Source organism: Pelophylax lessonae (genome assembly GCF_965119305.1).
Source record: "Pelophylax lessonae genome assembly, chromosome: 4".
In the NCBI taxonomy this organism is placed as follows: domain Eukaryota; kingdom Metazoa; phylum Chordata; class Amphibia; order Anura; family Ranidae; genus Pelophylax; species Pelophylax lessonae.
The window spans coordinates 601,396,496-601,408,675 of NC_138771.1; the positions used below are offsets into that span (position 1 = coordinate 601,396,496).

General features: G+C 44.4%; 1 protein-coding gene across 7 annotated transcripts in view; it reads right to left on the reverse strand.

The window, feature by feature from the left end:
• The window catches only part of DOCK6 (dedicator of cytokinesis 6), a 274,954-nt gene that overhangs the window by 115,005 nt on the left and 147,769 nt on the right, over positions 1–12,180 (reverse strand). For all 7 annotated transcript variants that reach the window (XM_082257264.1, XM_082257263.1, XM_082257262.1 and 4 more), the window contains one exon: positions 8,167–8,329. In XM_082257264.1, coding sequence (XP_082113390.1) covers positions 8,167–8,329 — 163 coding nt within the window. The remainder of the gene's footprint in view (positions 1–8,166; positions 8,330–12,180) is intronic.

The following is a 12,180-nucleotide window of genomic DNA, read 5'->3' on the forward strand; positions in this document are numbered from 1 at the left end:
TTTTAAATATTTTTTTTATTATATTTATGTACATTATTAATACATTAAAAAAAAATGCCCCTTTAGATGATGCCAACTATGATTCATAGTTGTTCTGGAGCTATGACATGACCACACATCGCTTACCTCTTGTCATGTAATACGTGTTTTATTTTCCCACAGATTGTATGCATGTAAATACATTTTAAACAAAAAAGACGTAAACCAATGACTGAGATCCTTTTTATTGTCCTTTTAATAAATAACACATGGACGGTTTTGTTACTTGGTCTACTGGCATTCTTGCCAACAATGGTAAACTAGAAAAAGTTCCTGCATGCCAGAAGATTCCAGTACCCAGCACTGTGGTTTTGCTCCAAGGGAGGGGGGGGGGGGGGGGGGCCTTTAACTCAAGGTGGAAGGCACACACTCTGAGAGTTGGAAAACACGCACCTGTATTTCTCATTCTGAAGTTTAAGTTTTGTGGTTCCGTCTTTCTATTAACTAATAAAAACAGTGTGTGCTTATTTCCTTTTATATCCACATCATGGCTGAAATTAAAGTAACAAAAACGTAGGCCTCATGCACACAGGGCGTTTTTACAGCTGCTTTCAGGAGCGTCAGACGTTTTTTTTTTTTGCAACTTAACCACTTAAGCCCCGGAAGATTTTACCCCCTTCCTGACCAGGGGGTATTTTGCGATTCGGCACTGCGTGACTTTAATGGACAATTTCGCGGTCGTGCGACGCTGTACCCAAATGAATTTGACGTCCTTTTTTTCCCCACAAACAGAGCTTTCTTTTGGTGGTATTTGATCACCTGTGCGATTTTTTGATCATGCGCTATAAACAAAAAATAGCGACAATTTTGCAAAAATAACAATATTTTTCACATTTTTTTTATATGAAATTCCCCCCCCCCCCCAAAAAAAAATTTAAAAATCTAATTTTTTTAAAATTTTTGGGCAATTTGTTTTCTGCTACATATGTTTGGTAAAAAAAAATCACAATAAGGTATTTTGATTGGTTTGCGCAAAAGTTATTGCGTTTACTAAGGGAAAGATTTTTGTCTTTTTTTTTTTTAATGAGTAATGGCGGCGATCTGCGATTTTTTTTGCGGTACTGCGACATTGCGGCGGACAGATCGGACCCTTGACTGACATTTTTGACACTTTTGGGGGTACCAGTGACATTACTACAGTAATTAGTGCTATACATACGCACTGTTAATGTAAAAATGACACTGGGAGGGAAGGGGTTAACTTTATTGGAGAGGGAGGGGTTAAGTGTGTCCCTAGGGGCGTGTTTCTTACTGTCATTGGATGTGGCTGTGTGTGTAACAGCACAGATGTACGGTCCTACATAGCAGAACCGAGTGATCTGTGCTGTTACACAGGGGAGAATGACAGGCGGCTTTGTTTACATTAGCCGCCTGCCTTTCTCCCTCTCTACCCGACGATCGCGAGTGATTGGCGGACATCGGGTCCGCCGGTCACACGCGCTGGCTTCTTCGGGTACGAGCGGGGGCGGGAGCGCGCCTCCGGTGGTGTGCGCTTGCCCCTTATTCGCTCCCAGGCTAGTGACGTACCGGTACGTCACTTTGCCTGGGAGGGGCTGACCGCCGCCGTATATAGTCGGGCGGCGGTCGGCAAGTGGTTAAAAACGCCCCTCCATGTTATTCTATGGCCTCGTGCACACACGGGCTTTTAGGAGCTGTAAGTGGCATAGGCCTTTTCAAGCTGTAAAAAAAAATTAGGGCCTGTGCATTCTGGAGCAGCGGTATTAGGCTGGGAAGACTCCTGACGCGGTTAAACGCTGTATACAGCGTTAGGCCACGTCAAGCATTTTTAAGCTCTAGTAGATGGATTTGAGAGTGGAAAATAGAAGAGGGCAGAGAAAGGCTGCTGAACGCTAACGCTGCTAAACGTGGCTAAAAGCCAATGCAAAACGCTTCTAAAAGGGCATTTTTAATGCTGCTTTTTCCTGGCGTCAGAACTGGCTTTGCAGCTCATTTTTTCAAATGCCCTATGTGTGCGTGAGGCCTTAGTTCACCCCTGAGCATTTTTCAGCTCCTAAAACGCTCATCTCTAAAGTCTGAAAACGCCCAGCAAGCAAAATCCCATTAATTTCAATGGCCCCTGTTCACATATGAGCATTTTGTTGCCTGAAGCAAAATGCCTGAAGCTCAAAAAAGTACATGAGCTTCTTTTTAGGCAGATTACAAGTGTTTGTTAGATGTCAATGCCTGCCTCCAAACACCTACAAAATGCCTGAAAAAAGCCCAGAATACCCCTGAAAACAATATGTTCAGGTGTGAATGGAGCATTAAGGCTACGTTCACATGTGGGCGTAGCGGATCACGGGCAGAATCACAGCGATTCTGCCTGCGATCCGGAAATCATTGCAAATCACGGGACACCTGTGCAATGCCCGTGATTTGCAATGGCTCCCCAAATGCTGTGCGACGTTGCCGCGATTTCCACCTGCTGAATCGCGGTAACCTCGCGCAAACAGAATTGCGGGATGCATGACGCCCAAAAAAGGTACAAGAGCTTCTTTTGGGCGCCATGCGTCCGGCGATTCTCTTTGCGCGAGGTTACTGCGATTCGGCAGGCGGAAATCGCGGCAACATCGCACAGCATTTGGGGTGCCATTGCAAATCACGGGCATCGCACATACGTCCCGCGATTTGCAATGATTTCCGGATCGCGGGCAGAATCGCAGTGATTCTGCCCGTGATCCGCTACGCCCACATGTGAACGTAGCCTAAACCTGAAGTTTAATCTGCTTATATTTTGCACTTCCTATGCTCCCTCCCAATGCTAATGACATTTGTAAATAAAACCTTTACGTTTTCATTGCATGCCTTATTTTAGACCCAGTGAAGTCATCATTGGGTCTCTGTGCTTTTATATACAATGCAGGCAGACCATGGTTGATGGGAGGGGCCAGAAGGGTGCTGTCAATGTCCATAGCTTCCTGAAAACATCACAGCATTCTCCCTCAGTTCTCCTCCCAAAAGCCCTCGGCCCTGATGCAAGCAGTGGGCTGGGAGGAGTTATGCAAATACGTAAATGCCTTTATGGGCAAGTCTCAGTCTAGAGGAGAGGTAATTCCTAGACAGACAGACTGCTCTATGTAACACCCACATGTGATGCTGAGCCTCCATGAAGGAAATAACTGAAATCAAAAAAATAAAAGGGGCAGGGCAGGGACCATTAGGTTGTGGAAAACGAGCTAGATGGTGCTGGATGTCCTCCAGCCATGAAATGAAGCAGGCTCGGTCTGACTTGTTGCAACTTCTAATGCACACAGAGAAGCTCACAGTGTGCAGTGAAATCAGAGTAAGCATTTTAAGTACAGAGTAATGATGTTATTCTATCACAGAAACTACTTTCACACTAATACTAATCACTGGACTTGACGCAATGCCTATGCCTTTGTCCCAAAGTAGTGCAAGGACTACTTTGAAGTTGTTGCGATGAATGAGTCAATGAACGGTACTCATTGAAAATCATGGAGTACGACCTTGTCATGCGACTTTGCAGTCCCAAAATCGCAGGACAAGTCGCACAAGTGTGAAAGGGGCCTTACTCTTACTGGAACTGTATGCCTAATGCACAGAAAGCTCTCTCCCTTATAGAGGAAAAAATTGCAATCAAATCCTTGTAGAGGCTTTGTGCACTGCCTGGGATTAGGATCCAAGATTTTCCCCAGACAAAGAAACTGCAGATAAATGTAAGTGGCGGGAGGCAGCCATAAGAACTTAAAGCGGTTGTATCCCGCTTTTTTACACTTTTAACTACAGGTAAGCCTATAATAAGGCTTACCTGTAGGTACAATTAATATCTCCTAAACCTACACGGTTTAGGAGATATTTGCAGTGCATGCAGCCGCTCACGCGAGCGGCGCATGCGCTCTAAAGGTCCGGGGGGACCTTCAGTTTTGCTTGCCGGGAGCTTGCCGGAAAATCGCATTCGTGGGAGTGACGTCATCGCGGCTCCAGCCAATCACAGCGCCGGAGCCGCCGAACCCGGAAGAGACGGCGAGGGATCATGGCAGCGCCCGCAGCGATGTCGGGGGGTCCGTGTCGGGCTTCGTTCTAAGGTAAGTAATACATAATGAGTTAGTATGCAATGCATACTAGCTCATTATGCCTTTGTCTTGCAGGTTTTTTTTTTTTGTTTGTTTGCGTTTTTGGGTTTACAACCGCTTTAATTAGTAATGTTGTTATATCACACAAAGACATGAGAGTTTTTCTTTAACTTTGTGAAGAAGAAAAGAGATTTTCTTGGTGTTCTAAAAAGTAAGCCAACCATCACCTTTATGCTTGTTGGCAGCACTCTTCGCAAAGTGAGTATCATGGGTACACAAAATGCAAAAAAACAAAACAAAAACAAAAAAATAATAATATAATATCCACTTCTGGACCGGAAGGATTTGCCCCCTTAGTGTCGGTTCACACTTGTGCGATGCGGGAAGGCTGCGAATATGCAGCGTGATCCCGCATCACATCCGCACATCTGGCAGTTCACACTACCATGCGATACGCAGGGGGTGTCAATTAGTGTATGGCTGAATTCGCATCCGGACTTGAGATCGCATGTAATGAAGGAGCAGTGCGCTCTGAATTACATGCGATCTCGCAAGCCGCACAAATGTGAACCGGCACTTAATGACCAGGCCATATTTTGCGATTTGGCACTGCGGTACTTTAACTGAAAATTGCGCAGTCATGCAATGCTGTACCCAAAGAAAATTTATTTCCCCACAAATAGAGCTTTCTTTTGGTGATATTTGATCACCTGTGCGATTTTTAATTTTTGTGCTATAAACAAAAAAAGAGCGACAATTCTGAATATATATATATATATATATATATATATATATATATATTTTTTTTTTTTTTTTTTTCACATTCTGCTATATAACATTCTCACAAAAAATAATTTAAAAATGAAAATTTTCTAACATTTTAGGCCAATTTGTTTTCTGCTAATTAACTCACCTTCCTTCCTCTTCCTCCCTCTGTGGCCGTGGCCCCCGACGTCACTTCATCCATTGCATTGACTCCTGGGAGATGAGCGTCATCAATCCCAGGAGTCAATGCGCCTGCACCGGTGTCCCTCGTCACTTCAGGTGCAGGCGTGTCATTCTCTGCTGAACAGCTTCTGGGCGTGCGCAGAACCAGCTGCGGGATGACGCGCCTGCACCGGAAGTGACGAGCAGGGCATTCTGGGACTCCGACGTCACAGAAGAGGACACGAAGAGGGACGCTCCGGCTTCAGCTGCCTACTACGCAGATGGCAGCGCTGGACAAGACATTTTCAAGGTAAGTATTTCTTCTTACAGGTAAGCTAAACAGGGGACAGTTCAGAGGCTATCGTTGCTTAAATGCACTAGCCCTGACTGTCCTAGGGGAATTTCTTGTTAAAACATTTTTTTAGGGTGGAACTCCGCTTTAAGATCAGTATTTAAGTAGAAGATTTTAGAGGCACAAAATGGAAAAAAAAAAAAAAACACACCTAAGCCGAGTTCGGAGAAGTGGTTATGAGCATTATTTATGCACGTGCACGCCTAGACGCTCGTGTAAATTTATTACAGTGACCAGAATAAATGAATATTCTGCCCAGTAGAATGAGTTTACCCTTAATGCCGTATGCCTGTAAACGTGCATAGCACGCATAATTACAATCCAAAATGAGCATGTTTATGCTTGATTTTTCTTCTAGCTCCTGGTAGAAAGATCCTGCGTAGATAAGAGTATTTTATTATATGCGTGTGCATGATGGCCACTGCCTGATACACATGATAGGAAAATTGGACAAATGATTATTTGGGGTTTTTTTGCATGCTAGTCTTAGATACGAGAGTGCTACTATGTATATGAAAATTCTCATACGATCCAGTACAATTTCCCGTGTGCGTACCTACATACCTGCGTGTAATCGGTTTGGATTTCCTACAACCACTTGCACGCCCCCAATGTAATGTACCATATACGCAAAGCGATGTCGCTGCCTGTTTCCAGGTTTAGGGTGCGCGCATGCAAGACCGACCCACCCCCGCGGTGATTGTACACAGCGGGAGTCTGTCAGCAGGTCCTGGCCAATGATTCATTTTTATGTAGAAATACTGTACTGAATCAATGAATATCATTCGTTCTGTTGTCTTACGAGAACATTTTTCATGCTTGTCCCTTTGGATATTTTCACATGAACTGTCGTGATTGGCTCCTAAAAACTGTGTACTAACAAACCGATTATCTAACGATCACTCCAAATGCGTTTTTTCCGTCTGATTTTCTCATCCTGTGTACCAGGCATTTGACTTGAATGTACATAGTGATAATATCTGGCATGGTCAAGGAGCCCAATCTATACTGGATAAGTGATTCCATGGAGATAAACCACCCGGTAAAGTACCGATTAGCCTTAAGGAAATGTAAAATAGTTATAAGATTGTTACTAAGCCTTCATAGCACTTGTATAAACATAGAGGCCTTGTCAAGTGGTATAGGAAAAATATCTGCGTTCTCTTGTGTTTATACTCCGCAACGGAGAAAATGTAAATGTTTAACATTGTTCTTGTAAGTTTACATATAAGAAATCGCTCGTCCCATCTCATGAGGCAATGAGCGCACACACATCTTGTTCAATGAACAAGACTACACAGGAACAAATCGCTGGAATTTTGACATTTTCATGTACCTGCATACCTGCCATTGTTAGGCTGTTCTGGGAACTTGACTGCCGCGTATATCTTGTTTATATATAGTAAAGGTTTTTATAAAGACTGTGAAGCACATGTATGACCTGGAGTCTCTACATTCTGCGAGTAGGAACATCAGTTGAATGATATGAATGCAATGACAGAAGGGGTTCCAGCGTCTGGAAAATTGGCGCATCGTACGGAAAGATGGTGGCGTTAGGGGCCCTGGAATCATACTCTAGTGACATTACACATTTATAGTTTCCACCCTTATAGTTGGCTGCTGTAGTAGAGAACTGCGGTGGTTAGCTATGAACGGTTAGGTGACACCTCATTCATACATAACTGCCTATTATATAAAGGGGCTGCTACAATGTTCCAAGCTTAGGATGGCTAGGGGAAAGTTGCATTCTTTTGGTAATATCAGCATAAACATTAAAGCTGATATTCCAGGAATTCAGTTACTTTTTAAAAAGTGCAGGAACACTATGAGCTAAGTCCAAAGAGGTGCATGACCTCTCCTGAACTCTCAATTTATATCCGACAGGTTTATGGCTCCCCTGGAGCTTACACGGACACCCGGAGCTGTGACAGAGGCTCACAGAGCAGCTATGACTGCCCCTCCTCTCTGATGCCCATTAAGAGAAGCCTTTGTATTTTGTCAATGAGTTCACATGATGCAAAGGCTTCTGTGATTGAGCAGGAGGAGGGGAGGGGCAGGCATAGAAGCTGCACTCACTGACTCTATTATTGAAGATGCTTAGACTTGAAGCATCGTGTCGGGCTTCCGGAAATACAACTATAGCCTATTTCCTGTCAGATGTAAATAATAGAGTAAAGTTCAGGAGATGTCATGCAGCTCCTTGAACTTAACTCATAATATGCCTTCTCTTTTTACAAAGGAGCTGAATTCCTGGAATTCAGCTTTAAATATTTACTGTCTAGAAGTTCTAAATAGCATAGACAATGGTTAGATTGTTTACCAGGTTTTTATCACTGTTGGGTAGGATTTGCCATCCCTCCCTGCATTTTTGCTATTAGAATTATACTAATGTTTTGGTCGAAAGTCTCTAGTGTATTGTCCATAAGAAAGCATGGAAAATGAACTCCAGAGCAATTCTCTGACAGACACTGGGACGGGAACTGAGGGGAAACTTCCTGAGAATGGGCGCAGATAGAAAAAAAACAAAAACAACAACTAACAGAGGTTTTAACCTTCCTCCACAACTATAACTCTGCCAGGGGTGCTGGAGCAGTTGCAGCCATAGTTGGCATTGTCACTGTTGCTGCCCAGCTTTGTGTCCATTAACAACGGAGAAAGATCTAAATAAAAGCATGTAAAATAAAAAAAGAGAACTATTCTAAATACTATCATTGCAGGTATTAACCCCATATAGTTATGAGAATACAGTATGTTTCTGATAGTGGTCCTTCGAAGGGAAATCATAGACATTCTGTTATAGGAGGAAAATCTCACCTGTAGGAGGTGTAGGGGGAGAAGACATCCCGTGGGGGGAATTCCAGGACCTCTTTGGTAGGACGGACACGCGGGTCGGGGTATGGCTTAACGTGACGGAGCTCTGGGGAAAGGCAAAACTGTGGCATCTCAGGAGCGGGAGAGACGTCAATTTTCAGATGGGCTACAAAAGAAAAAAAGATTAGTATTAAATATATTAACATATTTATATTATTATACTGTATAGAAAAATATATGTAATGTCATTTTATCTATAGTAGAAACTTTTGATAAAATAGGGAATGGTTAAAACCCCATTGTGACGGGAGTCACTTTGGTTGGGGGGGGCCCATGGAACCCAGCTTACCTTCGAGAGGTTGAGAAATCCCGCTCTCAGCTCCCTAGGCCCCTCTAATGCGTAAGTCACCCTTTGTCTATTAGGGACACAGGGTGACCAAGGAAATGATGGACAGCTACCTAATAGAGACTGAGAATATGGTTTGGATTACTTCAAATGGGACAGCAATATTTGTCAACAATATATCTCAAGGAATATATGAAGACTCTGGGACTCTAGGCCTAGGATCCATGTTAAAGGCCTAGCTGCCTATTGCCAATAAGAGACTGCTTCACACAGTCAGGCTCCTAGCAGGTTCTAATATCATCAGCTCAACCACCTGTCTTCCACACATTGTTGATTATGCTGATTTACTCACTTATTGTTTACTGCGGGTTCTGTGTTTACACTTCTAATAATGTGTATTATATTTTGTAAGCTCGATAACATTAAGTCTGCTAGTCAATTAACTCAAGTTAATTAAAACACTGTCATCTGTTCGTTTCTGAGGGTAAATAGTATACGGTTTGTGTTGGTTGTTAATTATTTTTCTGTCAACAATTTCATCTGCATATGATAATGTAATCAGGCACCCAACCTGGTGTGGTAATTTGATCAGGAGGGGGATGTTCTCCTGTGTGTATATATTGTGAGTCTGTTCAATAAAAATGGATTTTTGTAAAATCTTACCGTAAAATCCTTTTCTCTTAGCTCATTGACAGACGTAGTCCTCGGTGATACAGCACCTTCGGGTTATGTTGCCTCCACAGGAGCAGGACTAGACAGGAAATTAAAATGCTCTGGCCACACCCTAGGGGCAGTCCCAGAGGGTATATCCTCTCTCTCTCTGCCTCAGCAAATCAGTTATGTCAAAAAGCAGTCTTTAGAGATTTTAACCCAACCCAACTCCAAAACAGAGGGGCGGGGACTACGTCTGTCAATGAGCTAAGAGAAAAGGATTTTACGGTAAGATTTTACAAAAATCCATTTTTCTCTATCGCTCATTGACAGACGTAGTCCTCGGTGATACAGCACCTTCGGGACGTCCCAGAGCAGTATCACAAATGAGGGGTGGGAAAATGGAAATCAAATCCCAATCTAGAAGGCCCAACCGGTGCCAACTAGAAGTTTACAATGCTCATCCTTAATGATGAGACTCAACAAAAAAGAAATTTTTCAAACAGAAAAAAACTCTCGAGGTAGACCACCGGTCTCCTCAAATTGCGGCCTGCAAAACCTTGCGGCCAAATGAGGCATCCGCCGATGCCGTCACATCAATTTTATAGAATTTTGTAAAGGTATGTACCGACGACCAGGTGGCCGCCTTACATACCTGGACCACTGACGCCTGATGGCGAAAGGCCCAGGAAGTACTGAGCGCTCGAGTGGAGTGCGCCCTAACAGGGAACGGAGGACTCTGACCCTTAATAGAATAAGCCTGTACCACCGTCTGTCTAATCCATTTGGCAATGGTCGCGGCAGATGCAGGCAAACCCTTTCTGGGGCCATCCGTGATCACAAAAAGTGAATCCGTCTTACGGAATGATTCCGTAGCTTTCAGGTATACCCTGATTGCCCGAACCACATTCAAGGAATGCAACGCATGTTCCCGATGATGCTTGGGCTGAGGACACAAGGAAGGTAGTACAATATCTTCATTCAGATGAAAATCTGAAACCACCTTAGGAAGAAAGGATGGCTTAGGATGAAGTACTACCTTATCCCTATGAATCACTAGGTATGGGGACTGGCATGATAATGCAGCCAGTCCTGACACCCTGCGAGCAGAAGTGATAGCCACCAAGAAGGCCACCTTCTGGGATAAAGTAAACAAGGGAATCTCCCTGATGTTTTCAAAGGGAGGTTTCTGTAGAACCGACAAAACTAAATTAAGATCCCAGGGCGGTAAGGGCGCGCGGACTGGTGGAGCCAGGTGCCGCACCCCCTGGATGAAATTCCGCACCAAGGACTTGGTAGCTAAAGGTTTCTGAAAGAAGATTGTTAATGCTGAAACTTGACCCTTGATGGTGCTCAAGGCTAGCTTCTGCTCAACCCCTTGTTGCAAAAAAGCCAATATTCGAGTCACCGAATAGGTACGTGGAGGAAATCCTAAAGATTCGCACCACGCAATATAAGTCTTCCATGTGTGATAATAGACCTTGCTGGAAGTCGCTTTCCTTGCTTTAATAAGGGTAGGAATGACTGAAGCTGACAAACCTCTGTCCTTCAGTACTTGGGTCTCAATGGCCAGGCCATTAAAACCAGCGACTGTAAAGCACGATGGTAAACTGGTCCTTGAGACCACAGACACTCCCTGAGACGAAGTTCCCACGGAACGTCTGCGACTAGCCTGTCCAAGTCGGCCAGACCGGCTTGACGAGGCCAACCTAGAATTTCTAGGACCACTGGTGCTGACTGGATCTGAACCAGGCGTCCCTAGAGCTATCTGGCCCCGACCATGCGAGAAAGTCTGGTCGTTTTCTGTTCCCACACATTTATCAGATACCTGATTGCTATCAGAAAGGGTGATCTTTTCTGGTTGAACCTCAGGGACCGAAGTCACCCGGCTAGAGGCTTCTTGGCCTGTCTGGTCAACCAGATCCGATTCCTGTGGGGAATAGAAATTAATCTTAGGAAAAGGTAAAGGAAAAGATCTATTCAGGGAACGGTGACTACCGCTCCCTGTAGTACTTAAATGTTGGAAGGGAAGAATCGCACCGGTAGTAGTAGTTGATGCTCGATCTAATGTCCTGAATACCGGTGAAAACGTCCCCCCACCCTCAAACCGGGTGGGGGCGCACCTTCAGGCTGTGTACTCCTTTGTTTCGGGTTTGGCTGGGTTGGTCCTCTGTTTGTCCGACCAGCCTTTCTTGAACCCTCCTGGAGGAGTCTTGCCTTTCCCGCTTGTTCCAGCCGGCGTGCGAACCCTTTATGGGCGGTAAAGAAAGGTCCTCGCTAGTTGCGAGGTCCCTTAGTTTTAGCAGCCTGTGGCAAAAAAGTGCTCTTGCCCCCAGTGGCATCCTTAATGATTTCATCTAGGGTGGCCCCAAATAGACGATTCCCCTGAAAAGGGAGATTCGTCAAGGTCTTTTTGGAACCTAGGTCAGCTGACCAGCATTTTAACCACAGCACACGTCTGAGGATTACCGCTGACATAGATGCATGCCCTAATAGGGGAGTAGTGTCCAAGGCTGCGTCACAGATAAACTGTAGCCCTTGTATAATCTGTTCCATCAAATCAGATGTTTCCTGGGGAATATCTTTTCCCCTAAGGTCTTGGCGTACCAATCTCGCCCATTCCGTAAGTGTCTGGGAAACTAGACCAATAACAATTACTGGTCTAAATGCTGACCCTATCAGAGAGAAGATGGTGCGGGACTCTGCTTCCATCTTTCGATCCACCGGATCCTTAAAGGACGAAGTGTCCTCCACTGGGATAACCGTGGCTTTATTCAGCCTGGAAATAGGTGGATCCACCACTGGTGGTACCGTCCATTTCTTAATGATGGATTCCTCAAACGGATAGCGTCTAGCAATACGCTTGGAAATAGTAAAGGTACGTTTAGAATGCTCCCATTCTCCTTTAATCTTATTACCAAAACACTTGGGTACAGGAAAAACCTTCACCGTTTTGATGGGCTTGTTAGTACCAAAAGGAATCTCTGTATCAGTTGCTTCTGCCGGTAAAACCTCAAGTT